A 27,864-nucleotide genomic window follows, 5' to 3' on the forward strand; every position below is an offset into this window, starting at 1 on the left:
GTACTAAAGTAAGTGCTTTTCTTTTCTCGAATACATCCTTGGGAAATCGAAAGAAAGGTGTGGACCTTTGCTTGACACTCCACCATGTTCGCGCGTTTGAGCTTCGTTCTTTGCGCGCCCGGACGCATTTCGAAGATTCGCCACCAGATGGCGTCACCAAACCAAACAGGAGAACCGCACCAAGAAGGCGGTGGAATAGCAGACGAAGACAAGACACGCACTGTCGCAGCTAGGTTAGGAAGCGTTGCGGCAAGTTTGTTTTTGGTCGAATTAATGCAATACCGTCCCTAAATTCACACGATGAGCTTCTTTACTGCGCCGAAATGGGACGTGGACGAGCAAAGCGAAAACCTGGCACAGAAAGTTTTCGGTGGAATCGTGAGTATACGAGTATTTCTGCTAAATTTCATCAAGTTACATGCCACAGTCGGCTTCATCTGAAACTTTAATTTACTATGATTCTTCTTTGGATGTAGGGAAAATCAAAGGCCAAGAAAAAGAGAAAGAATGAATTGAAGAAGCAGCAGAAGAAAGGATTGAATTCAACTCCATCAGACCTCAGTCAAACGAAGATTAAACCACCTAAACCTTTGGGAGGATTGTTGAATAATGTACCCTCAAAAAGTTCAAAAGATGGGTTGAAAGTAAAGCCACCTGGAGAGAAAATATCAGGGAACCAAAACGGCAGTATCGAGCAGCCTGACGGAATGAATGGTAAAATGTCCAGAGCTAAGCGAAAGAAACTGAAGAAGAAGCAGCAGCAACTATCGAAAACTTCAGTCTCAGAAGCGGGGACTCTTGCAATGAATGCTCCATCCATATCTCCCAATGAGACCAAAAATAAGAAGAAAAAGAAAAAAAATAATGTAGAAAGTGCTGTTGGTTCTCAAAGCAAATTGGAGAGGCTATTTGAAGTAGAAAAGAAGCGGAAGAAAGTCAAGAAAGTGAAAGAGGCTCAGGGCAATAAGCCATCTACAACAGAAAATCACACAAGCATATCCCCACCATTATCAGCTGCTGACAAAAAGCTGAAAAAGAAATTAAAGAGACAACTGAAAAAGAAGAAAAAGACTGAAAATCTTGCTCTTGCTAAGGAGAGTTTGAATAAACACGAGGTTGTTCTCAGCAAAAAAGCAAAGAAGAAAATGCTTAAAATTGCCAAAACTGTGTCTGAAGGCAACCTAGAGAAAATGCATACGCCACAATCTGTGCAAGGGACAGCCAATCCTTCTCTTGACACATCTACAACATCATCCCCAGACCTGAAAGAACACAAAAATTCAAAGAAAATTAAAAAGAAGAAGAGTGATGTTCCAACAGACTCAGTTGATGGAAACTTTGTCAGCACCTTCAAAAATTACAAATTAGGTTCTAAACTGAAGAAAAGTCTGTTACCAGATAATGGAGTGGCAGAAATGGTTCCCGACAAGCTTTCTAAAAGAAAACTAGCTGTTTCAAAACTTCTTAAAAAAGCCCGCGTTCTGAATTCTAGTATGTCCTCTGAAGAGAAAACTAGAGCGGAAGCTCCCATTATGGATTCTACCATATCTTATGATGTAAAGAAGGCAAGGAAGTTGGTGCGAGAAGGTGCATCTAAAGGTCCTAGTTCTAGTAGCCCAAAAAGTAAGAAGTCTAAGCAAGGACCTGTTTCACTTCGAGAAAAAATGGCTGAACAGCTGAAGTCAGCTCGCTTCAGGTAACTTAAAGTTCATATACGTTGTTAAAGTATTATTAGTTTGAGGGGTATGTCTATATACTTTGTTTCCCTTTTACAGGTGGCTCAATGAACAGTTATACTGTTCGAACAGTTGGGATGCTCTGAAGTATTTCAAAGAAGACCCTGATGCTTATGAAGCATACCATTCTGGCTATAGGAATCAAGTGGCACAGTGGCCGTTGAACCCTGTTGATGTCATCATTCAAGCTATTTCTAAGTATGAAAACTAAGCTGCTTCAGTGTAAAGATATTTATCATATCAACACTAACAATATTTGATTTCTTTTCCCTTGAAGGCTCCCAAGTGACTTTGTTGTGGCCGACTTTGGCTGTGGTGATGCTCAACTTGCAGCATCCTTGCCTGACCGTAAAGTTCACTCCTTGGATCTGGTAGCCTCAAAGCCTGGTGTTATTGCCTGTGACATGGCACATACACCTCTTTTGTTGGAAAGTGTGGATGTTGCTGTCTTTTGTCTCTCTCTCATGGGAACGAATCTTAATGACTTTATTTTGGAAGCTAATCGAGTGATGAAAACAGGGTAAGTTTCACTCATTTAAGGTAACTGCATAACCACTCTTTCATTTTTACATGTAATATGAATATTTATATTAATTTTCTTTTGTAGAGGGACGCTTTACATCGCTGAGGTTGAGAGCCGGTTTGAGGATATTGACAACTTTACAAGTGCCATGGGGCATTTTGGCTTCTCCTTGAAGAAGAAAGACATAAGTAATCAAATGTTTATTTTCATGGACTTCAAGAAAGTCCGGAGAATCACAAAGACTGGAAAGTTGCCTGACCTGACTTTAGAACCTTGCCTTTACAAAAGACGCTAGATAGTGGCATACATAGGTTCAATGAGTTTATTTAAATGTTCAAAGTTTTGTTTGTGATTCAGTTCCACCTTTATTTAACTTGATTCTTCAATTGCACTTTGACTTTCACCAGTGAACTTAATTATTGTTTACCAGGATCATGTGGTAGTTATGAAAAAGATTCTTGTAGGACAGCACATGTACTATTTTATTTTGAATTGCTGACACATTTTCTGCACAATAGCAACTTTGATTTGATTGATTGATATTTTACCATTGTTTGACAAACTGTACATAGTTCAAGAAGGGTATCAAAATTACCTATGTGATTTATAGTAGTATAAAACAATGTAAAACTGTACAAACATAATAATTAAAAACTTGTTTTTGATTCAACCACCTCTTAACCCTTCTATTTACAGAAAAACTTATCACAATTTATTGTTTTTAAGAATTGATTCTGTTCTTAAGATTTCGGTAAGCGATAAACTCCTCCATAAAACAGCAGCTTCTCCTCTGCAACTTTTCGGTCCAAGAAGTGCCTCAGTTCTTGCAAGCTACATTCAATTGTTGTGGGCGTTTGCAAAGCAAACATTTTCAACATTTGTAAGATTCGGTCCAAGGGCAATGAATCCAAATTAGTAAGCATTCCAACAATGTATGACCAGAAGACCTTAAAAAAAAAAAAAAAGGGACAATAAAAATTAAAATTTGGGCTGCTACATAGCACTTTAAAACAAATGTATTACAAGATATGATGTTAATACCTGAAGTTCTTCTTCACGTTGTTCTTGAGCTGACGCCATTGCACTTTCAGTTTCTTCATCATCGCACACAATGTCTGATGGAATGTGACCCTTGACCCGTGGACCACTCTCTTCAACAAGTTCGAAGGAATCTGGCGCAATTTCATGCAAAAAGCCCTGAGACTGCCAATAAGTGATCTTCCTTCTCACTAATGTAGCTGGGGCATGCATTATCTGACTAAGTTCTTCAATAGTCCATTGATCTAGAAAAAACAAAATTGACAAAAAAATTAAATGTGTTATGACTAGAATAACTAGCAAAATAATCTTCAATTTTTTTAAAAAGTTGACTTACTTTTGCTTTGGAAGTGCCAAATGATGGTTGCATGAATTGGAGAAACAGTGAGATTAATTTTGCGGTCTTTCAGTTCTATATCAAGGTTTACAGAGCCAAGTTGTGGTTTCCAACTCAAAGTTCGGTTACCCTAAGAAAAAGAAAACAAGTTAAAAAATCAGATGCTTCAATTTGGCTTCAATGGAATAAATAAGATTACAAACCTTCTGTGTTTCAAATGCTTTAGTGTAAGTGTTTAGATGTTCTTGAACAAACTCTGGTAATTCAAGAGTTTCTTTGTTGAAATGAGGCCAAAATTGGGCTGATAGAATCATTGCTGTTATTGCAAACTCCTGTTGAGAAAACAAGAAAAGGTAGGGGGTGAACAAGAAGAGAAAATTATAACTAATCCATAGATATGATTTGTAGTATCTACATATGAAGTTCAATGACGCCCTGACACCAATGGAAACAAAAACAAAACATACCTGATTGTCAAGGTTAAAGTTTGAATCAGAATGGAGGTAGGTATTAATTCTTTTCGAGTCATAAATATCCTTCAACATAACTTCGCAATAATGTAACTGGGATTCCCCAAACCTAGTAAAAAAAAATAAAAAATGGAAAAATGTAACTTACAACAAAACTGGGGTGCCAAACCCTCATTTAAAACTGATAAGATAATTAACTTTTTTAAAATGATTTTTGCATACTATTTACCTCAGTTTTAACAATTCTAAGTATCTTATTTCCTTCTCTGTATTATAGTTTAAGGAACTAAGAAGCCGGTCGGCAAGAAGAGTACGATATTCATTAACAAACAGATCCTTGCTGCCATACACATTAACAAGCATTGAAATGATATCTGACGTTCTTCTACTCTGGGATGTCTTAGCTGCAGAAAATCAAGGAAAAACAAATTCAATTTTAATTTAAACTGTGAAAAAAAAGTTCAATGTTGTGATGATTGTTTCAACTTACATGGGTCAGCATCAACTGGATCAGGATTCCAACTTTCCCAATTCTTTGTATCTTCCTCTGATGGTGTTAGGTCATCTAGTTGGAGAGCTTCTCCACGGGAAAGCTCTTCTGCCAAGTCACTTGGGCCATCCTCTGTCAGACTGGTAACTACACAACGGACAGTGTCATCACGCCAGCGTAAGTATTGTCTAACAGGCTGAGTGACAGTATCCAGAAGAACTCCTGATGGATCTAGAGTGCGTAATGCTCTAATAGCAGCAACATATGCAGTAAGTATATCAGGGGTATTAACACCAGGGTGTAGGAGCCTGGTTTCTAAAGCTCTCTGAAGTTTTTGAGTTAAATGTTTGCGCATATCTGTCTTCTGTAAACATATTCGTAGATCTTCTACAGCAGGTTCAGAATCAGGGTACTCTGGAAAGGACATTAACATTTATTGGTTTAGACAAGTAATTTGTCTTTTATCAAACAAAATATTTTTAAAACCATACCTATAATTATATTAAAAAGTTGGTCAATTCTAGTTCTGGTGTATGTTTCATAGAGAAAATGGCGCAATGTCTGCTTCATTTTGGAAAGTGTTTCTGAGGAGGACACACAGGCTTTATTCTCCGACTCTTGGAACCCAAGAGAGCCAGAGCTGTAAATGCGGCTCAGCCAACCCATAACTACAGTATCCAGCCACTAAAAAATCAGACAATTAATATTTTTGTTATTATTATTAATGAGGATGCATCAATTAAAAAACCACAGTAAAAAAATATTAAGTCAAGAAATATAATTATGCCACACATACCACTTCTAAAGAACCAATATGGGACACATCAAAGCTTCCTGTGCATGTTTCTTGAACATGGCTTTCAATTCTCTTGTGTATCAGGGTTGTGAGGACGTCTCCAGCCAAACGCTCTAGGAGATCCAACTCTTGAAGTTTCCTAGGAAGAAAACCAAGGATGAGTTTTGTTACCGACCTGTGGTGCACCACATAGTATGCTATTCAACTCACCCATTAGTTTCATGAAATGCTTTAATGATTGCTTGACATTGACACAGATCTACTTCTTGATTACAACCAGCACATTGTAAAATATCTTCTGTTGATTCATTTTGATCACTGTCTTTACTCTCTGAGTTACAGAACACTTTGAAAGATATTCTGTAAAAATCTTCAGTGACGGCCTGATAATTGAGGGGAAGCTGGGAGTGAAGAGAAGATCGAACCATCACTTTGAAACTTTCCATGAGGGATGAATGTCCAAAAAGTAAACGCTCAGATTGTGCTGTTTGGCGTAAAAATACTAAGGTACGAAGAACAGGAACTATTGAAGTTAGAGAATCAAACAAAGAGTCCACTGCTTCTTTGAAAGCGTCTGAACTGCTACATCTTGACTCCTCTATGGTAAAATGTTGCCAAAAGGCAGGAACAACGTCTCTACGTAGCTTAGTTTCAATCTCATTTATAACTAATTGTTCCACAAACTCATCTTGACCTTGATTGACTATTGACTGCATTATCCCGAGTTCATCTACAGGGCATTCTGACTTAAGTTGTTCTCGATTCTGAAACAGTATAAACAAACGATACAACGTATACACACACATAACCTACAGATGGTGTAGACTTTATTAAAGCAAAGCAGTACCTCATGACAAAGTATAGGAAATAAGCGGCACACTTGCTTCCAATAGTCCTCAAACGTCTCTTCACTTTCCAGACTAGCCATGATAGTGCCAAAATATGCCTTTTTATCGGGTAGAAGAAATCAAAACATATAATTGTCAGTGAATCAAACGAAACCTGACGGGTGCTGTGGTGGTGGAGGGGGTGAGTATAGCTCGTCTCTCGAACAAAACGGGCGTGTGTCGTCTGCTGCCATCTACTGCAATGCGGTCACGCCGACGGAAAATCTCTGCAATGTGAGAGGCAATACGTGGGACGGAATCCCGGAGACGATACTGTCCTTTCTACTGTCCTTTTCGTTCACACCAGTTTGAAAGCAAGTGCCACCGCCTCGGTTTTGCTTCGTTTTGGCGCGCATTCAAGTCACGTAAGTCACGTGATCTAGCGCCATCTTCCCCTCCCCTCCAGCGCCCCCACTTCGGGCACTGCAGTCTGCCTGCAGTTGTTATTTGTGTTTACATTTCGTTTTAATTTTGTTGATTTGACGACTGGGTCGAAATGAATGACCCTCGAGGTGAAATGAAGACTGAGACAGATGTGTCAAATGACGAAGCTGCATCTTCTTCAGCAGATTCAGAAACGGTACATCATATAACCTTGTTGTGTAAAATTAAATCTCTTGATCTTTTTCATTTTTGTTGTTACTTTTCCTTAATCGTATAAGCATATCCCTGTACTTTATCATTGGTTTCGTTTTCAGGCCTTTATCCACTCACTTCCTACAGAACTACTCGCATTCATATTTTCAATGTTGAGTGTTAAGGACCTGGGTCAGAATGTTTCGAGGGTCTGTCAACGATGGAAGGAAACAATGCATTTCAAGTCAATATGGTCTGAGAAAGAGCTGACACATGAGAGTGAAGAGCTACTTATTTATGTGCTTGGTGTTGCTCCAGCCCTAAAGAAATTGAATATCTCACAAATTGCCTGTGAAGATCCAAAAAGAGTCATGACCGCTATATGCAAAGGAACCAAAGATATAAAAACCATTCATTATAATTTAAGTCTGTTTCGTCCTGAAGAGGGTGCTCGCATTTTACGACATTATAAAAATCATGTACTTGACCTTCATTTGGTAGGACATGCTCTTAATCACAATAGCATTTATCGTAATCTTGATTCAGTTTTAGGTCAAATGCCCCAGCTCAGAAGTCTTAAGCTTTCTGGATATTTCGATACTAAATGGAACAAAAAAGTCCTAGAGCAAAGTAATTTGGAACTGCATCATCTTGATGTTAGCTGTATCCAAGATGAGTCTGATTCATATTTACCATTCCTAGAATCAGTTAGGCCACATCTTAAAACCCTCATGCTTCCTCAGAAATCTAATGTTGGTGTTCTTGGGTCAGTGGCATCCTGTGACCAGTTAAAGGAAATTACTATTTGTCTGGACGATATTAGATGTATTAGTACTCTGAAGTCTCTAGAATCCCTGCACATAAAGTGGATTGATATTGTTGCTAAGAACAAACTGAAAAAGTTTATTCGTGACTGTCCTGTGTTTGAAAATCTAAGAGAATTATCTATGCATTACATTCCTGGCGAAGTAGCTAGTGCCATTGCTGAACGTTGTCGGAAGTTGGAAAGTTTGAGTTTGCATGGTATAACAACATGTGTAAGTATCGTGAAAACTGTCCCCTCATTGCAGAAATTACGTATTGTTGACGGAATTACCTTTAGAATGAGACATGTTCAACAGCTGCCTCGATATCTTCCCAATTTAAAGCACCTTGATGTGCTTGGCTCTTTTTTCAATCAGGGTATACCTCCTCAAATTGTCAGCGAATTAAAAAGCGAGTTGCCTGGACTGGTAATTATTTGTGATCCCTTCGTCAGGTACAGAAAGCATGCTAAAGGATACATCCATAAATCGTGTAAGGATAGCAGCACTGACTGCAGTAGTGATGAGGCTGAAGCTTGATGAGCCCTACTGAAGCTAGCTGTGTTTAATAAATTGTATTTTTTTTCAAACATGCTTTTTAGTGTTTTTTCTTGTTTTGACTCAATGAAAAGATGTTAAGTTTTGTGCTTTGGACAAAGGATAAAAAAATCTCTCTCTCTAGGATCAACGGGTGACTTACGTATTTATATAACTTAAAGACAGCCTTACAAGAGATAATTTCATGAGAAAAACAAATTTGTCCAAGTTTCAAACCCTGGCTACACCATATTTAACGTACAAACACACTTGCATGTCACATTATCACAAATTCATCTGCGTAATATATTTGGTGTAATTATTATATAAATCAACTAATGTTACTTTAAAGATACATTCAAAAATTGTTTTGAATCAACAAAATTTATGTTAAACAGCACAAAAATATTTTCCTTGCCGCTTATCAAAGGGAAAGGAAAACAGTCTGAATGCAAGCCATATGGCACACCTTAGGTTTTACATAGCTTTTCAAATATCTGATCTGACAAATTTAGTCAGCTATCAACAAGTACTTTAAATATTTTAAGCAAACACCGAGCCCAAAAATTAAAATCACAATGCAGCTGCACCACAATACGTACTAGCATTCTATTGTACCAGACTTGCAGATGTTATCATACATACTTCATATAAAATTGCCTTTCTAGAGGAACTAAACCAAATTACAATAGGCCACACAAAAGGAGCAAATAAGTTTAACCTCTCTATTTTACAAGAGGGAAGCAATGATGCTGACATCACTGTCTTCTAACTAGATTTTTTTCTTTTTTCAAACAAAAAAAATCAATGGCATTTTCTAGAAAATTTCATAATATATAACTGAAAGGCAGTCGAAGCTTCTCTCTCATCTTCATTCATGAACTATTTGTACCCCCCTCCCCTAAAAAATCTCTAACAAAAATAGGCATTCAGGCCACCACTTTTATCAGCATTTGCAAAAGACTGCTTCCATAAATGACTAATATAACAGTAATAATGACTACAAACGCAAAGGTCTCATAAGAAGACAAACAATACAAATGGGCCATGAGCAAATATAAATATCAAATGAAACCCGCAGTTTGCTCACTACGCATCATGCACGCTGCACACTACCACACACTCACACAACATTTTTATCACTTTCACTCACTCACATATATATGTAATTAAATTTCACTATAAGGGGTCTTTCACTCACATTCATTATTAGTCCTTTTTTGATGCCAAATATAAATAGATATATTTTCATTCGCCACCAGAAACCGTCACTTCCCTCCACCCACTGCTGCCCACATCAACACTGGTTGGGGATGGGTCATTATCTACTGTCTCTGAAGTCTCAGGTGTTTCAGCTATTTCTTCTGTCACTTCAGGCACAGAATCCTGTCTTGCTGGAGAGTCCGGTGCATTAACTTCTGAAGTTTCTAATGATGACTTAGTTTCTTCCTTTGCTTTTTCACTAACTTCTGACGACTCAGTTTCTTCAACATTTACCTCTGATTGGACATCCTGGTTTCTCACAGACGAACAGTTATCAGAGTTGCCATCTTCACCTGAAGCAATAAAAGAAAATGAAACAGTGACTACTTATTTCTACTTCTTCTAGATTCACTAAAATGAAATAGGTACCTACCACATGGCCGTAGGACAAGGTACAAGAGTAAATCAGACAGTGAAATAATTCCAATAACACGTTCCTCTTCATCCACAACAACCAAACGATGCACCTGAAATGATTAAGAATAATGTTAAATGAAGACAATGACAAGAACAACATCCGAAATGTAAACAGCAACTTACCTCAGCACGGACTATCCTTTCTAATATTGTGAAGAGAGTTTCATCTAATTTGCATTTTTGGACACCTTCAAACCATTCATTTCTATGCTCATTAGCTTTCTTTAGAGAAACATCTAAATTATTGTAAGTTTTCTCAGCGGCAAGATTCTGAAAATTAGAGCAATATAAAAATTATGCTTAGAAGCAGTTTTAATTATCTGTAGATAGTGGGCACAATACTGAGAGAAACAAAACAGAAACTTACAATGACATCAAATTTAGCAAAAATATCCACTAGGCGACCCTCAGTGTCAATCATGGGGAGAGCAGAAACTCTCCTTTCCACAAACTTCTTTAAAGCTGTGATGATTGAGGTTTCCTCACTGGCTGTTTCAATACCATCGTATGTTCCAATTTTTAAATCTCTAAGAGTCTTATTCATGTAACTGGGTCTTGGCAGGTCATGAATCTGTGAGGAAAAACAAATCATAGTTGGGTTCAGAAAAATATTTAAGAGCCTCCTAGATCCTAAATCATATTGGTTGATGCTTTGCATTTAAACTTACATAAAGGAACAGGAAACGAAGAATACGTTTGTGAGTCAAAATATAGAGCACATTCCCTGTTTCTGGGTCAATGACAGGAAGCCTGTGTATTCTGTTCTTAATCAATGTACTTATAGCAGTGTACAAAGATGCATCTGGTCCAATGCTTACTAAGGGCATTTCTTGGTCCTTCAGAACATCTGTGAAATAATGTTTAAAATGGTCAATTTAAAAATAAATAAATTAAAGATCGTAAGAAACAAAGTTTAAATTACAGTACTTAAAGCTCACCTCGCCAAGTGTCTAATTTGTGCTCCTCTAACTCGTCCATGGTAACAGAAGGAGAGGTGTAGTACATTTGTAAGATTTTGATGAAGTCTGTGATGGTGAGCATTCCTACAAATTTCTGCTGGGCACTGTCCCATAATGGGGCTGCTCTAACACCTAGCAAAACAAAGGGGGAACAAATAATTAGAAGACGCCCTACATGAGAAAATAACACTATATTTCACATTAGACTTACCATTGTAAACAAGGGCAAAGAAGGCTTTTTTGACCAGAAGCTGTGTATCAAACACAACAAGCTTGGCACTAGTAGGAATAAGATCATAGCATTTGTGAAATTTGAAAAATTTCACAAGAATCTGACTTTCATCCTCTTCTGTAAAACAAAAAAACAAAACAAAATTAAATTCAACTCCCAGTAGAAAGAACATCAAAACTACAAGGCTGGAGCGTTGAGGTGACCAAGGCGTCCCGAAACGGAGAGTCTAATTTGTGTTGCAATTTTACTCTTTGATACAAGGGCCGCGACCTAGCAGGACCGTGCTTCGGGGGCGGCGTGGGCCGGGGGCGGGCCGGGGGCGGGCCGGGGGGAGGGCCGTCAACTCACGGCTGATAACGACTGTTCTGGAACGGCGCCGCATGCTGGCCGCACAGTGGCCGTCCTGGCGTCACTTGGCGTGACGATCCGCGCTGCGACAGTCCGGGCCGTCACGTCGCGTCCCGTCGCGTCCCGTCGCGTCACAGGCAGCGCGGCAAAGCGTGGCGCGGTGCGGTTTCGCGCGGCCATACGCCCGGCGCAGCGCAAGCGCAGCGCAGCGCGCCTACCGTCGGGACCGTCACCTGGTCGGCCTGCTTTGTCGCGTCCCGGCCGGTCAGCTACTGAGCGCGGCGCTATCACTCTGATATCGTATCACCGCGGCATGCTGCGGACCGGCGGAGCGGCGGCGAGACGCCCTTCCTCGGCGGGCGGGGCGGGGCGGGGCGGGGCGGGGTCGGGCGGGGCGGGGAAGGCCAACAGGCCCGCGACGCACGGCTCGGCTCATTCATGACGGCCTGACGGGGGCCCCTCACCGCACCGCACCTTTGTCGAGGACCTCGGCTATGTCCGACTTCCAGGCGGGGTCCACGCTCTCGAACTCCTTGATCTGGTCGGGCCGGTACACCTCCGCCTCCTCCTCGATGGAGGGCAGGCGCAGCGAGGGGCTGTTGCTGTAGTAATGCAGGTGCAGGTGGCCGGTGCCGGAGTGGCGCAGCACGGTGCGGCCGTGCAGGCGGGGGCTGGAGCCGGGGCACGGCGGGCTGGGCGGGCAGGGCGAGGGCGGGCCATAGCGCCCTTCGAGGGGCCCTTCAACGGGCCCGGGCGGCGCGAGGAACCACGCGTCCAGCGCAACGGGCCGGGGCCGCCGTCAAGCTCGAGGCTGCCGGGGCGAGCACGACGACGACGACGACGTCCGGTAGCACGGCAGGCGGCCTGCAGGCGGCACGGCTACACGCCAGCGTCAAAACAGCCGTGTCCGACACATGCAGCGCGGGGACTGACCACAGCCATGTCGGGGCCGCCGTGGCGTGGCAGGCGGGCGGGCAGGCACTCTGCGCCCAACACTGGGTAAATTTAGCCGCGGTGGCGGCGGGACGCGGGACGCGCGGGGACGCGGCGGGGAAGATGGTCCGCGCCGAGCCGGGCCCGCCGGGCCGGGAGGGGCAGCTGCCAAACTGGCGGCCTTGGCAGGAGCAGGAGCGAGATCCCCAAGGCATGCCCAAGGCTTCCGGGGACAGACTGACTCGCGACTCGCGAGGCGACCGCGGCGAGGCGACACATTCGAAACCGAGGCAGAGGCGCCAGGACCAGACCAGGACCGGCGCCTTGCATGGTGCGGGCCTAGTGGGCCGCGGCGTGGCGGCGAAGCGGCGTCGGGGGCCTCATGTGCGGTACCCCCTCCCCTCCCCCTTTTCCAGTTCAAATCATCAACGCCAATAAAGACCCTGTGTGAGCTGGGCAGTGGGAATGCATAGGCTGCCGACGCCACCGCCAGCATGCGCTAGCATCAGCAGCCTCCCCAGGGGATTCCGATTTGCATCGGCCGGGCTGCCTGGGTTTGCCAGCGCCAGCACGACGGCATGCTGCAGGCCAGGCTACCGAGTAGCAAGAAAGGGATGCCAGCCAGGCCAGCTAGGTGTGGTATACGATCGGACAGCACGGCGGCGTGCTGCTGTCATTGGCGTGCTGCTATTTTGGGGCAGGGCGGCCCTCCTTGGCTTAGCCCCGTCTCCATGTTAGCAGACTGGTCGTCGTCCTGTCTCTCTCGCCTGGGGCGTGCCGTGTAGGTGCGGGAGTGACAGAGGACTGCCTTCTCCAGCCGTGCAGCACAGGGCTTGCGGCGGCGCTCCCGGTCGGCGCCGACGGAGCGCTCGTCATCGGCGACCCAGGGCGGGCATAATGGCGTGGAAGAGCGGCAGCCGACAGCACGCCGACGGCACGCCGACGGCCCCGCGGTGCATTGATGGCCGACCGGGACTGGCGGGACGGGGATGGGCGCGGGAGGGGGCACGCTTGCAGGGGGCCGCGCCCCTACGCGCCCCCAGCCCCCCGCGATCGATAGGCCCCCTCCTCTGAGCCCCCCGCCCCTCCCCCACACGCACAGCCACCCCGGGAGCCACGACCCCTGGCAGGCGGGCAGCGGCAAGGAAGGGAAGTGCCTGGTGCGGCCTGCGGGTGTGGGTACCGCGGTACCGCTGTCGTTGCGAGGCGTTGCGTGGCGTTGCGTCAGGGGCACGCGTTCTCCAGTGCAGGCCCATCGGGGCGCCTTTCGCGGGAAATGCAAACAGGAACGCGATGCAACCGAACTGCAGTCGGACCCAGCGAGTCTCAGCCATCAGGCGGCGCGAGTCACCCAAGAAAGCTCGAAGAAAGGCGAAGCGCTCACGAGGGCGGAAACGAGCCACTCATCGGAGTGGAGAGGCGAATGATGACAACCTCTAACAACCGCCACCCCCATCTGGCGCGCCAACGCTTCGGGAAATAAGCGCGGGAAACTCGAAGCTCGGCGCGGCCAGGCAAGGCCTTGGCGGCGCGACGGTAATGGAGTTTGGGGAGCCGAGCAACAACCAGCACTCGGTGGGGACGGCCAGGCACGGCCAGGCAAACGCTCATCAAGCTGGTAATCCGATTCAGCCACGACATCCTCAGTCACCCCAACGCTACTCCGAAGGACGCCTGCCTGGGTCCGACAGCGCGCCAATACTCACCCAGATCTGACATGCTGACTTTCTCCAGGAAGGGGTCTGCCACGGGCAGCTGCAACACGATAAAGGAAAGAGTCAGTGGCTGGCAACAACAACAACAAAAACAGAGGTCCACGAAAAGGCCGTCGTTAGACCTTCCCCAGTGACATGCACGGACTACCCCAGGAGACAGACTTGTCCACCCTAATCAGTGGCCGCACGCAGCACGTAGCACGCAGGGGGCCGAGCGAGCCCCCGCCCAAGGCGAGCCCCCCGAGACCCTTACGAGCGACTTCCGCAGGATGCTCCTCGGCGAGAAGGGTCGCCGTCCGCGCCGCACGTTGGCCGCCAGCCTGGAGTACCAGCGGCTCCTCGCGGTGAGCGGCGGCGGCGGTGGCGGCGGCGGAGCGGGGCTGGGGGTGGTAGCGAGCACGGCGCGACGCATCTCGATTCGAGGCGCGCGGACTGGAGGGCGAGTCAGGAAGTCAGCCCCCGGAACGGCGGATGGGGCGGATGCCACAACAGGTGCAGGCGGCCAGGGCGGCCAGGGCGCCGCCGACCGCCGCCAGCGTCGGCCGGACACTAGTCATCGGACGGGGGGGCAGGAAGGCCTAAAGGCCTGGAGGCGCGCCGTCAACCCCACGCGACGACGCCGGACGACGCGGAGCTCGTCAAGCTCATCAATCGATGTGCGCCGCGCGCCGCCCCAGGTCGGTCATCTTGCCGGTCATTTCCGGCCGCAGCCAGGGCGCAACGCGCCGCCGCACTTGGCGGCCTGCTGGCCTGCTGGCAAGGCCGTGACCCTTGACCCGGACCAGCGGGGCCCTCGGGGACTCGCGGCCAGCCGCGCCACTGCAAACCACTCCAGGAGGCAACAGCTGGAGCGACGCGCGCGGCCACCATACGGCGCCCCAGGCGCACGCACACACTGGGGGGAGCGTCGCGGCGCGTCGCGGCGCGTCGGCAGCGAGGGCACACGACCACGACGACGACGCCGCGGCGCCTGCGTAGCGCCAGCGCCACGACCCGGACCCCGGCCAACACTGGCACTGCCACGGACTGAGCTGAGGTCCCGGCCGCACCGCGCAGCGCACCGCGCCCGCCGTACAAACCAAACCCAGCGGCGAGGCGGCGCCCCTCCCCACCACCCCCCTGGCCCGGAGCGGCGGCCACGTCAAGGAGAGAGGGACGCGTTCAAACGCCCCACTCTCCACACCTCGAGGCCGGGCCGGGGCATCCGAGCCCGGCGTGGCGGCGTGGCGGCGTGGCCCAGCGCCCCGAACCACGCCGTAGCCTCGGGGCTCTGCTCTGCCACGCTGCGCCGCGCTGCTCCGGTCCAAGGGCGCGCTGGGCTGCCGGCACCGCACCGCCCGGCAGAGATAAAAACCCCGCAGTCGTCACTGTCCGAGGCAATGCAGGCTGCGCGCTGCGGCGGGCTGCAAGCTTTGCCGAGGATTTGGACCGGACAGCGGGCGGGATGTAGCGATGTAGCGTGATGGCCCGGGCACACAACACAAACACTGCTTGTTTACTCCGCGTGCCACGCTGTCCCACCGATAAAAGGAAAGGAGAAAAAAAAATGGGTCGATCGCTGCAAATCGACTGCGCTCCAGTTAATCGCGGACGCGGCAACCGACCCATTTTTCGACGTGTTGACAAATAGCGCTTGCGGGGTGCACCCCAGCTTACTCACCCCTCTCGAGTCTCTGAACAAGATGGCGGCATGGTGGGGGTCCAGGAAGGCGTCCGAGGCTCGGTGAGGTCCGTGAGCTCCGATGGCGCCCCCGAGGGACATGCGACGTCGGTCCGGGTCGGCCGACGCTCGCCGCAGCAGCGCGCCTGTGGAACACCAACAAGAGCGTGAGGAGCAACGTCACTGGAAAAGGGCGCGGCCGGAGGCGGGGCGCTGCGCGTCGCGTTGATCGCGCGCACCGTCGGGGCGGCGGGGGAAGCCACCCCAGAATGGCCTGGATCTTCCAGCAAGAAAAACAAAGAGGACGACGGAAAGAAGCGGCAACGTGACTGCCACGGTATTAATCCAATTAATCCAGTTTCCGCCCCGATGGTGCGCCGAGGCGAGGCGGCCGAAGCCGGGAGCGAAATCGGTCGTCGCGGAGGCGGATTCCTTCGGCGAGGAGCATTATTAAATCCAGCTGCCGGGATGGCAGCGCGACGACTGCACGTCGTCCCGTCGTCCGGCCGCCCCGCCTCCAAGACGACCCCATTTCCCGACGGCGCTGTGCCCCGCACTCCAGCCTGCCCGGGGAGGACGTAGACAAGGACGGCGACGCATGCTCTGCCTGCCTCCGCCTCGAGGACGAGCAGGGAGGGGGCACGAGTACTACCCACACCACACCATGCACCCTACACAGTGGGCCAGAAGACCGGTGGAGGCTGCCAAAACTCTAGACGCCAAATATGACTCGAATCGAACGTGTGACCCCACCTTTGGATTGCTCTCCGAACGAGGAATCCGTTGGTGGTGTCACACGGTCGGTTCGAGTCCCATCTAGCGACTCTGTAGCTCAAAACGCGTCCGGGATTTCGACCGCCTCCACCGGTCTTCTGGTCCACGTGCGCCGCGGGCCGAGGATCGTATTTCCGCACGCGCGCCCGCGTTTAACGGCGGAAGATAGGAGGGTGCTTTCCTTTCGGCCGAGATGGCCGAGATGGCCCAGACGGCCCAGACGGACGGACGGCCCTAACGAGACACTTGCAGCGCGAACGCCGCCAACGTCGGGGGCAGGAAAAATGGCGTGGGGACGGGGCCCGGCCCCGCGAGCAAACAACTTCTTATGGCGCGTTTTTCGCTGAGCGCCCTTCAGGCGAAACGGGGGCGAAGAAGTTACCCAGTCAAAAAGAGCATGAATTCCCAGAACGGACCGTGCAGCCGCCGGTTTCTACGCGGCAGGTTCGGCGGCAAGCTCGAGGCTCGACGTGACGGACGAAGGGGTAGCAGGCATTGGGTAGCCGCGTTGGGCAACAGGCTCGTTAAAGAGCGGGACATAAATCAAAGGGCTGGCCACGGCGACGGCACCACCACCACCACCACCACGGCGACGACGTCCACCACCGGCAGCAGTGCGCAGTGCGGCGAGCCTGCCGGTCCGAGATGGCCGCCAGGACGTCGTCGGGGGATGGGGCTGTTCCAGCGGCCTCCCCCCCAGCAGCGAGGGGCGCTTCATCCACTCCATTCGCCGCCCGTCCGTCCGTCCGTCCCCCGGGGACGGCCGCAGCGCCACGGGTACGCTGGCTGGCCCATCGGCCCATCGCACTCGGATGTGCCAGATGGTTCGCGTTACTTCGCCATTACTCTACGTACACGAACCGACACGAACATACGCGTCTCGGCGGCCAAAACTATTTCCAGCCACGCTGTCAACCCTTGCTGCGAGCGAGACTCCGCCCGCACCCACTCCACTGCTAATCGGCCATGATTTGCGTCCGTTGGCTTCTCAGCGCCATTGTTTGGCCAGCGAGCGAGCGGCAGGCGCGCGACTTTTGGCAAGTGGCTGCGCCCGAGCCAAGCCAAGCCAGCCCCAGGGCGCAGGCCCAGCCGCTCCTCCAATCCAATCCCATTCTGGCAAGGCTCCTGCAAAGGGAAAGCGGCGCCTTGTCTCGCGGGACAAAGGACGACACCCCCGACACCCCCGGCCACCCCGCCAGGGCGGCCAGCCCGTGGACCGTGGCCGCCACCATGGCCGCCACGGCTCCCTCAAAATCTGGCGGCCCAGTTCCGCCACTGCTAATCCGCCATGGGCATCGCCCCCCCCCCCCCCCCCCCCCCGCGCTGGCGGCTGGGCGGGCGGGATTACCCAAGCCAGAGTACTCGAGACGCCGCCGTCGGCGCCCAGTCAGCTGTGCACCGGCCCCACTATATTTAAACCGCCACTGCTGCTTCTGCCGCCACCGCGCCGCCACGCCCCTCGCCGATAACAAGCAGCGTCGGCTCGGCGTCAACACACCGCGATGCGGCGCGACGGCCGAGCCGGCAGGCATTGTGTGCCCCACGTGTCGCGAACACGCCCGGCGGCGTCCACCATGTCGACGTCGGCACGTCGGCGACGAGGAAAAGGGGAAATACAAATCAAATCCCGAACCGCCCCTCTCCCTCCCAACCCCCTCGCGGCTCGGGGCAATCTGGCAGCGTGCTGGCGTCCGAGACCATTTCATTTCGGGCGGCCCCTGGGGTGGCCCGGCCACCGTGGCCGTCGTCCGCCGTCGTCCGCTTCTTGCTCCGATTCCACCGCGAGTGAATGGCGAGAGGCCGTCGTCGCCATGGTGCCAGGGCCCGCCCCCTCCCCTGCCCCGAGTCAATGGAGGCGTTGTGGTGCGGCCAACGCGGCGCGGCCGGGGCGGCGGTTCAAGGAGGAGAGAGGAGAGGCGAGTCAAGCGCGGCGGCCTGGCCGGCCTGGCGGCCTACAGCCTGCACTGCGCGAGGTAGGCAACCCGCCCGCAGCGCGGCGCCACGGTTGCCTACCCGGCAGGCGTTCTCCAGCTCCGCTCGGCTCCACGGACACCAAGCAGGGCACGCTCCACCGCGCTCCGCCGCCAGGCCCACGAATTTCTGCCCAGCATGACGTGGCGCGTGACGCAGCCAGACGCAGCGCCCGGGCCTTAAAAGTACTGGCGGGCCAGGCCACTGTTAACACCTCGGATGGGTCGCGGCCCCGCGCCGCACCTCCGCGACGACGAGCCTCTGCCGGGCCCCGGGCGGAAGCGGCGGTAAGGTCACGACACGCTGTAAAAACAAAGCGACGCAAGCCTCTTTTTCTCGCCAATACTCCCGGGGAAGTTTCGTCGCTCGAGCGCAGCTGCTGCCAAGTCCGATTCAAAACAAGACGGATCGGGGCAGCGGTGGCTTGGCCACGCCTCGGCGCCACCGCGCACCGCGTCGCGACCCCCCGCTGGCAAGCGTCCACCAGCCTCCACTGACACGGCCAATCGGAGCGCACATACCCCGCGCCGCGGCAGTCTCTGGGCGCGGGGGGTATTCGCGGCGAGAGGGAAGCGCGCCGCCGGAACGTCATGCAAGCGGCGGCCGGCAGTGATAAAGCAGTCCGGAGCCGCTCATTCCGGACGCGCTGTGACTCTCTCGCGCTCAAGGAGCACCCCACACGAGTTCGAGAGAGGCAGAGCGACCAAAGCACCGTCCGGAATCAGACCACAGGCGGCGGACGGAGAAAACAGACTTTTAAGGACCGTCCGCGGAAAGGCGTGAGAAAGGCCGGAAACGGAGAGAGGGCCGCAAGCAGATTAACGACATGGCCAAACTTGCCGATCGTCAAACAGTTAATGGCAGCAACAAGTTTGGATCGCCTGGGTAAGCAACGGGCCGGGCGGGCCGCAGCGCGCCGCAGCGCGCCGCACTGCAAGCGGACAACTACAACTACTCGTTCCATTCCACTACGCGCAGCGAGGCGCAGCTACGCCTGCGGGGCTAGCCTAGAGCTCGCCCCGGGGCCATACCTTTGCTGGTCTTGAGCGTCGAGGGCTTGACGTTCGTGTCCAGCTTGCACTCCCCCACAAGGAACCTTCCCCGTCCTTCCAAGTCGCACGCAACACAAACAAAACACATTGACACACACACACAGTCGCAGGCCGGGCACTTTAAGGCAGTGTGGTGGACGCAGAGGGCTTGCGGACCACTCCGGGGCGCGTACCGCCGCGCGGCGCGCGGCACAGTGGGCCCGAAGACCGGAGGCGGCGGAAAAAACTCTAGACGCGTTTGGAGCTCCAGAGTCGCTAAATGGGACTCGAACCGAGTCGGTTGGAGTCCTGTTTAACGACTCTGGAGCTCCAAACGCGCCTAGAATTTTGGCCGCCTCCACCGGTCTTCTGGCCCACTGTGCGGGGCCCCGGGACGGCACACGACAAACAGAGAGAGACAACAGACCTACTGCTCCAATCATGAAGGGAATTAGAAATGAATCAAATGGCATGAGTTAATAGCGTCAATGTTAGTAGCGGCTACGTTCAAAGCGAATGAGAGGTGGAGCGAAAATGTCGAGGGAATGAATGAGAGATAGGCCGGCCAGCCTGCGACCGTGGCGTCACAGCGGCACAGCCAAAGACGCCGTGCTTCGCCGAAGGCCCCTACCGTCACCACCAAGCCCGTCATCACGGCACCGGCCGCCCCGGTACTTACCTGCAACAGACAGACAAACAGGAGAATCAGCACACAACGTCAAACAGAGAGACAGTTCCGCACCGCAGAGCGCGTCCTCCTGCCGGGCCGGGCCGCCGGCCGCGCGACCACAGTCCACTCAGTCCAGGCCGCGGGCAACGCACAATCGCAACGGCAATGCGCCCAGCCAGTCCCTTTCGGAGGAGCCTCACAGTGCTCCCACTCGCACCCCCTGCGGGGTGCCCCGCTAGCGCGAGAGAGACGGGGCGCGACCGAAGCACTGATCGGATTCAGCCGGCGAGTCCAGCCTTTGATGCGTATGCAGTGCACAGTGCAGGGGATGGCCGCCAACAACGCGGCAGGGCAGGCTGGCCGAACGGCGCTCCGTCTCTCTCGCACTCACGGCTGCGAGAGAGTGAGAGGCGAAATGAATAAAACTGCTGTAGCGCCGGGGCGGGCGGCGCTCGGGGGATTTTGGGTTTGCAGAGCGGCGGCACACAGGCCGGGGGCGATTCGAACCGGACTGCTAGCCCAATCCAAAATCCAAAGCACACAGCCGCGGTCCGCGCGGCCCGCGAGCCGAGTGTGGATCATTGCCACGATTGCCGCGTACGCGAGCAAACAGCGCCCAGGGATTCCAAACCGCGTCGTCGCTCTGCCTCTGTCGCACTCATGGGGCGTGGGCGTCAGGGTGACAGCGACGGAACGGTCCTTCACGTTCGGTTCGAGTCCCATTCAGCGACTCTGGAGCTCAAAACGCGTCCGGGATTTGGGCCGCCTGCACCGGCCTCCTGGCCCACGGCGCGCCCCCGCTGCACCGCCAGCCTCAAGGACCCCGCCGCCAAGGCCGCCGCGGCGCCGCGCTCTCCCCGGCTGGCGGCTTCCTCAACCGAAATAGCGACAAGTTTGACGGCGGCAGACGAGACGGCCCGCCGTCGGGACGGTCGGGAGGCAGCGCCGCGCCGTCAGGCCGACAGTTCGGCAAGACAGCAGCGGGGCTGTTTAGCCTTAGCCGAGATAAGATAGACAGTGTCGTGCGCACTGGCTGCCGTTCGGCCGTCGGGCCCCGCGTTGCCAGGACCAGGGCATTTGCATGCCGCGGTGTGACTCCGCCCACCCCGCGCCGTGAGTGCGACGAGGACGGCCACGACACTGCGAGGTCCGCGAGAACAAGAGGGCAACGAAACGTGCCGCTGGGCGGCCGGCCGGGCTGGCGTTGGCTCCGCGCTCCACCGCGAGGCACGCGCGCCCCGGACAACAAACCGCCTCGCCTCGGGCCGGGCCGGGCGGCTGGGCCAGCAGTGCAGCAGTCTGATCTCTCTCTCGCACTCATGGGGCACTCCCTGAGGGTGCGAGAGAGACAGACCCACGAAAGCACTCGTTCTCTCCTCGGGGCAGTCCGGCCATGCCGGCCACGACGGCGTGCTCCGCGCCGCCAGCGAGCCGCCAGCGTCACGGACTCCACGGGCGGCGGCAGCGCGGGGGCGGAAACGGGGGCACAATGTAAACGGCAAACGGCACGGCCTGCTGCTGCGGCACTTCCACAACGCGCTGAGCGACGCTGGGCGTGCTGAGGGACGGCCTTTCGACAGTCAGCTAGCCAAGCTAGACGACGGGGCCCCGGCCGGACCCACCGCGCTGGCCGCGCTGCGACGCAGAAGGCGCGGCGCGCAGGGAAGGGGCAGGGGGCCCCGCCTGGGGCTGGGGGCTGGGGGCGCCAGGCCGCGCCAGGCTAGGCCCTCGATATGCATCAGCGAGGAAACCAAGAAAACCGGCGCGAGCGCGATCCCACTGGCCGCACAGCGCCGCGTGTAGAGCCGAGCACCCCGGCCGCCGCGCTGCCCCCTACTCCGAGCCCTCCCCGCCAATAAAGGGTTTCCCGGACGCCTTGCTTCTTCCTCTTCCTCTCCCTTAGCCGGTGGATTTTTCACACCCCTCCGTCCGCCAACCGACACAGCCACAGCAGCACAGCGGAGCAGAGCGAGAGTGCCGGGCCGGGCAGGGCAGGGTCGGGCGGCGCCAGGGCAAACCTAGAAACGTTTCATGACAAAGGACAGCACTCTCGGCCGCAGGGCAGCCTGGCTTGCCGGAGGGCCGAGGCCGGCCCGTGAGAGAGGCCGCGAAACGGCAAAAGAACGCCGCGCCGCGACACTGTCAATGAGTGTGGGCCAGGTAGGCGAGGGGGTTGGAGCGAGGGGGTTGGAGCCAGGGGCGGGGCGGCCCCCCCACCGCAACGAGGTCCCCGTCCATGTTTGCGTGCGCGCAATCACACGAGAGTACGAGAGGAGGGACCCGGCGCACTATTGTCTCGGAAACTCGGGGCAGAGGGCGGAGAGCGCCCTTGATGCTGGGCGGGGCGGGGAGGGTTCATTATTATTGAAAGGCCCAGCCCCGTGTTCCAGCAGGGCGGAAGGCGTCGGTTCACCGCCGCCAAACGAACTGGGCCTGATTCCGAGGGTCTGTCTCTCTCACTCCTACACGGGACGTCCTATGAGAGCCAGAGAGAGACCTCCCTCTCGGAACCACCCCGCTGGACCCGAGCCCCGCCCCAGGCCTAGCCCAGGTCCTCATCAAGTCCGAGGCGTACACGGCGCTGTCCGTCCACGGGGCGGATGTCAATGGGAACAGACGATGAAAGGGGAAGGCTGCCAAACGCGCGAAAAGCGCGCCAAAAAAAGAAAATCAACGACAGGTCGGGTTTTACGGCTGCCGCGCGGCCGCGTGGGCAGGAAGGCCTGCGACGCGACGCCGCGAGGCCGCCGCTTCTTTTGTGACCTTTTCGGCCGTTCGGCGGCAAAATGGAAAATGGTCGAAAAGGGAAATGGCGCTCGCCTGTATTGTCACTGCCATTGTGGGAGCCTTCTGCCCGCCATAAAGCCACACACTCCAAGGACACTCGGCGTTTGCGAACCGCGAACCGGCACCGCGCGGCAGGTGGGCGGGCGGGCCTACTTGACCCAATTGTGCCAAAGCACTCGAGTTGGTTATTGCACGACGCGCACCCACACTGTCTTCCTTGCTGTATCGCGCACAAGGGTGGCGTTTCATTCGCGTTTCGCTTCGCTGTATCAACACGTGTGCCCCGCGAGCCGAGCCGAGTCAAGCGAGCCGAGCCGGCGGCACTCCACGCGCAGTCACGCCAGAGACCCCGGCTAGGCAGTGTGCCCACACGGCCAGCGCGGCATGAAAGCAGGAGGCCAAGGACGCGCCGCAGAATAGGCACCCCTTCGGGGCCCAGCGGGGCCTGCACTGGCGCAGGCTGGGGAGGCAAGTGCCCCCTCCCCTCCCCGCCATTCATACGTCGAGTGCGCGGGCGGGGCCCCGTCGGGGAGTCGACCAGCGGGAATGGGAGGCGCAGGACGAAAGCAAAACAAAGCGACGGAATTATGGCGCCAGCCGTGTGCAAGGCTTGCAAGCTCCACGCCGCACAGTGGGCCGGATGAGCAGTGCAGGCGGCCAAAGCTCTAAACGCGTTTGGAGCTCCACAGTCGCTGAATGGGCCTCGAACCGACCGTGTGACCCCACCAACGGGTTGCTCTCCGAACGAGGAATCCAGTGGTGGGGTCACACGCTCGGTTCGAGTCCCGTTCAGCGACTCTGGAGCTCAAAACGCGTCTAGAGTTTCCCGGCAGTGGATGGGCGGCGCGTTGGCGACAAGGTTGCGCCCCGTCAACCCCTCTGGAGGCCTTGGCGGCCGGGATCATCCCATAAAACGGCGCCTACACCGTGACGGCGTGACGCTGGAATAACGACCGGGGCGAGCACGGAGCGGCCTAGCTGGAGCGGCCGAGCGGTCGCCAGGCCGCGGCCACCACGCCCCGACGGGCTAAAAGCGGCGCCGGGGCGCTACAACCACACAAAACCCCACCAAAAATAAACGCCGCTGCCGCCGCCGGGAGTCGAACCCGAGCCGCGACACGGGTGGCGGCCGTGTCCGCGTGTATCCGCGGCCGCCGCGTGACGGCACGTTTTCCAAGGCAAATAAGTGCCGAAGCAGAGGGCGTGTGTGAGTGTGGCCGTCCGTGTGAGTGTGTGTGTGTGTGTGTGTGTGTGTGTGTGTGTGTGTGAGTGAGGTTCAGCCCACTTCGCACCTCGCCGCCGCAGGGCCCCAGAGACCAGTGACGTCAGCACATGAATATTGCTATTTTGTATGGCAAGCCAAGGCAGCGCCGCGGGGCGGAGATGAGCGCGCCGTGCCTCGCCGATGCCGCGCTGCCGCCGCGCTGCCGCACGCGCCACGACCCCATTACCGTGGCCCCGTTGTGTTGCTGTGCCGCTGGAGCCGCTGGAGCCGGCAGCCCGATTCCAAACACAACTTGGTCGCTCTGTCTCCCCCGCACCCCCACGGAACGCCGCACGGCCGCGAGAGAGAGGGAGCCACTGTAAGGAATCAGCCTGCCGCTGGAGCCTCCAGAGAACACGATTTGCCCCGCGAGGGGGCGGCCGCCGAACCCGAGCAACGCGAGTCCGCTCGGCGGCACGGCACGGCACGCAGTGGGCCAGAAGACCGGTGGGGGCGGGCGAAGTTCTAGACGTGTTTCGTGCTCCAGAGTCGCTAGACAGGACTCGAACCGAACCGAACGTGTGACCCCATCAATGGATTCCTCGTTCGGAGAGCAATCCATTGGTGGGGTCACACGTTCGGTTCGAGTCCTGTTTAGCGACTCTGGAGCTCAAAACGCGTCTAAAAGTTTGGCCGCCTCCACCGGTGACTGGCCCACTGTGCGCCGCGGCACAGCTTGGAGGGGCTGCTTCCCATGTCGCGCGTCTGCGCCGGTCAGAGCAAGGGGGCGCAAATTCGCTTGGCCCCGGGAAACTTTCCCCGCTCCGAGAAAATGAAAACCCTGCTGGAAAATGATGGAAACAGTATACAGTGGCGTGGGTAGCGGGCCGGGAATGAGCTGTTAAGGCGCGCGACAGCCGACAGCCTCCAGCACGCTCCAGCACGGCGGACAGCTCGCTAGCGAGGCGTCGGGCACACTCTAGCCTCCAGCGGGGTGTCCCTGAGTTTGAAGGGCGACGCGATACGGAGGGAACGGGGAAATATTGTTAACTTCAAATCCGCGCGGGAGGCGTCTTCCCATCCAAAATGAACTGGTCGGTACAGCCGCAGGCGGTAACTGCCCACTTGAGCCACAAATCGTCCCGAGCTGCAACACCCACGGGGCGCGGGGGGCGAGGCGAGCCGACGAAAAGTCAGGACGGCGTGACGGACACCCGAGCCAGCCTGTCTGACACTGATCGCTTTATCGGCTCGGCGCGTCACCGGGGAGGAGGGAGGGCGGCAACCCTAGAGTGCAGCAGGGTGGACGCTGAGGCCCACGCTAGGGTTGCCAACCGGGCACGGCCGGCACAGCGCATTCACGTCACGGCGCGCGGGTTGCCGCTGCCGTGAGGAGGCCAGGCAGCTTCCCGCTCCCCAGGGGACCCCAGCTCGGGGTGCCATTTTTCTCCACCTTTTCACGGGGGGCGTGCGTGGTCGACGGCCACGGGGGGCAGGGTATTGGGGTCGGATCGGGCGGGCAAAGCCTGGGCCGGCCTGGGAGAGGGGCCCCTCGCTGGACGGGCGACGCGGGCTGAGGAAGCACCGAGGCGCATCGCTGCACTCGCGGCATTGGCAGCGCGCATGCAGCCGCGCGGCGGACCTGGCCTCGGACAGGACGCATAAAGGCGCCGGCCGCCAGTAACGAGCCGAACAAGACGTCTTTACTGCCGTTACCGCTGGTTGGCGCGCGGCTCGCGACCGGCGGACCGGCGACCGCTGTCTGCCCGTCGGCAGGCCCAGGCAGGCCCACTCCACGTACGCTGTCGGACACGCCGCGAGTGCGAGAGAGACAGGGCGACGGAAGCGCGGTTCGGGCCCAGCCCGCCGCCAGCCGACGGCCCCGCCGTGCGACCTGGGCGCCTCGCTGCCTCGCTTCGAGTGGGTCTGCAGACTCATTCTCGTCGCTCTGTCCCTCTCGCGCCTGGATGGGACGCCCCGCGAGTGCGAGGGAGACAGACTCTCGGAGTCAGTGTGCCGGCTGTTGGGCTGGCCCAAGTTTGCGGTCCGGCTTGTGTGCGCGGGGCGCGGCGTGCGGCGGCCCGAATGGCGTGGCGGAGGCAAACAGTTCCGGCGGTCCGCTCCACGCCGCACCGCGAACAGTGGGCCAGAAGACCGGTGGAGGCGGCCAAAACTCTAGACGCGTTTTGAGCTCCAGGGTCGCTAAACAGGAAGCGGCGGAAGGTGGAACACACTGCAATGCGAGTCGCGGTAATTACTTTCCATTCAAAACGGCGATACCATCGCAAATATGATTGGCACGCAATGGCTCCTTAGATACAATGATTTTATATTGCAAATTTTCGGGGATCTTCATCGCACATTTCTGATATGAAAGTCTGAAGCACGCTTTCCTAAACGCTCCAAATTTAAGACAAAACGAGCCGTCTTTTTTTGGACGACGCGGTCGGTCGGCCGGTCGGTCAGGTCTATTCGGAGAGGAAGGGGCGCGAACCAGGTGGAGCAGGTGCAGCCAGCGCGCTTCAGACCTGCAGCGCGAGCAGGACCTTCTTTTAAAAGACAGAGGCACACGCACACACACACAAACAAACACAGAGCTGCCTCTTCCTTGCCGGTCGAACCTTGGTGCCTTCTCTCTGTCTCTCTCTCTCTGTCTCTCTCTCTCTCTCTCTCTCTCTCTCTCTCTCTCTCTCTCTCTCTCTCTCTCTCTCTCTCCGCGGCTGCAATTCCTGAGAGGCGAGTCGTCCTTCGCGTCGAGCAGGACGAAAGGTTGCGCTCGCGATCATCGCGTCAGGCTCGTTGCTGCGTGTGTGTGTGTGTGTGAGTGCGCGCATTGTCTGTGTGTGCGTGTGTGTGTGCGTCCGGCCGGTCGCACTCCGCTGGAGGCAGAAAATCGCCGTGGGCCCCACCCGCCCCACTGGGAAATTAGCAACACCAAAGTAAACTTACTGGCCCGCGACGGCTTGTAAAAGTTGTTCCGGTTGAGCGAACCCCAGCGAGCGAGTTGAGTGCTTTTTCGCAATATTGTTTTTCGTCGGCGTGCCAGGCAGGCGGCTTGGCCCTGCCCGCCCTGCCGCAGGCCGCAGGGTCCCTCGGCGCGCGAACCGCGCCGCGATATACACCACCGAGGGGCCCTACCAACAAAAAGGGGGCCCAGAGGATGGAGAAAACGTGCCAGTCACTGGCTGCGCTGCGCGACGGCGCGACAGGACGCAGACAACGCAGCGGGGCCATTAATAAACCGGGCCACCTATTCGGGGGAGGAAGCACCAGCTTCGGCCGACTTCGGCCAGCTTCGGCCGCAGCTGCAGGTGGGGCCGCGAGCCGCGAGGCACCTGTTCCCACGGCGAGGCGCATCGCACGGCACGGCACGGCGATGCACGCCACGCCACGCCACGGCTTCCATTTCACGAGGCAACTGGAGCGGGGCGGTGTCGCGTCGCGCGGAGACGGAGAAGGAGACCAAGACGGCGAAGCAGATCGGCAGCGTGCTTGGCTCAGCGTGCCGCACTATACGCTCGCGCTGCTCGCGCGGCCGCGGAGCGTGACGACCTCCACGACAACAACGCGACGCGTCTCGGCCTGCGCCACATTCCTCCAGGGCAGCGGCACCGCCGGGCACCGCACACCATCCCGGCCATCGCGGCGCAGGGCGTGGCGACGTAAGCCGACCGGTCGCCCACGTCACTGTATGAGTGTGCGTGTGT

General features: G+C 55.0%; 4 protein-coding genes across 6 annotated transcripts in view; 2 read left to right on the forward strand and 2 right to left on the reverse strand.

Annotated features, from left to right (window-relative positions):
* The first annotated feature begins 162 nt into the window (after positions 1-162).
* Positions 163-2,929, forward strand: LOC117653912 (ribosomal RNA-processing protein 8). Its single transcript, XM_034399928.1, has 5 exons — positions 163-378; positions 477-1,696; positions 1,776-1,934; positions 2,014-2,256; positions 2,344-2,929. Exons 1-5 carry the CDS (start codon positions 301-303, stop codon positions 2,552-2,554), a joined length of 1,911 nt encoding a protein of 636 aa, XP_034255819.1. The 5' UTR covers positions 163-300; the 3' UTR covers positions 2,555-2,929.
* Positions 2,600-6,643, reverse strand: LOC117653911 (anaphase-promoting complex subunit 2). The gene is made up of 11 exons (XM_034399927.1): positions 6,238-6,643; positions 5,601-6,154; positions 5,391-5,529; positions 5,086-5,278; positions 4,595-5,008; positions 4,334-4,508; positions 4,102-4,213; positions 3,838-3,966; positions 3,635-3,764; positions 3,301-3,542; positions 2,600-3,206 (listed from the first exon to the last, which is right to left on the reverse strand). Exons 1-11 carry the CDS (start codon positions 6,316-6,318, stop codon positions 3,000-3,002), a joined length of 2,376 nt encoding a protein of 791 aa, XP_034255818.1. The 5' UTR covers positions 6,319-6,643; the 3' UTR covers positions 2,600-2,999.
* A 43-nt stretch (positions 6,644-6,686) lies between these two features.
* Positions 6,687-8,250, forward strand: LOC117653913. The gene is made up of 2 exons (XM_034399929.1): positions 6,687-6,857; positions 6,976-8,250. The coding sequence occupies exons 1-2, from the start codon at positions 6,774-6,776 to the stop codon at positions 8,194-8,196; spliced, it is 1,305 nt and encodes a 434-aa protein (XP_034255820.1). The 5' UTR covers positions 6,687-6,773; the 3' UTR covers positions 8,197-8,250.
* An 83-nt stretch (positions 8,251-8,333) lies between these two features.
* Positions 8,334-27,864, reverse strand: part of LOC117653910 — a 53,797-nt gene continuing 34,266 nt past the window's right edge. For 2 of the 3 annotated variants that reach the window (XM_034399922.1, XM_034399926.1), the window contains 10 exons: positions 19,497-19,571; positions 15,721-15,866; positions 14,052-14,100; positions 11,044-11,181; positions 10,812-10,964; positions 10,542-10,720; positions 10,241-10,444; positions 9,997-10,143; positions 9,830-9,923; positions 8,334-9,749 (listed from right to left, as the gene is read on the reverse strand). In XM_034399922.1, the coding sequence (XP_034255813.1) occupies positions 9,442-9,749; positions 9,830-9,923; positions 9,997-10,143; positions 10,241-10,444; positions 10,542-10,720; positions 10,812-10,964; positions 11,044-11,181; positions 14,052-14,100; positions 15,721-15,866; positions 19,497-19,571 (1,493 nt within the window). In that variant the 3' untranslated portion in view covers positions 8,334-9,441. The remainder of the gene's footprint in view (positions 9,750-9,829; positions 9,924-9,996; positions 10,144-10,240; positions 10,445-10,541; positions 10,721-10,811; positions 10,965-11,043; positions 11,182-14,051; positions 14,101-15,720; positions 15,867-19,496; positions 19,572-27,864) is intronic. The other variant, XM_034399923.1, reaches the window with a different exon arrangement.

The sequence above is a fragment of the Thrips palmi genome, unplaced genomic scaffold, assembly GCF_012932325.1.
Source record: "Thrips palmi isolate BJ-2018 unplaced genomic scaffold, TpBJ-2018v1 HiC_scaffold_8, whole genome shotgun sequence".
Lineage (NCBI taxonomy): Eukaryota > Metazoa > Arthropoda > Insecta > Thysanoptera > Thripidae > Thrips > Thrips palmi.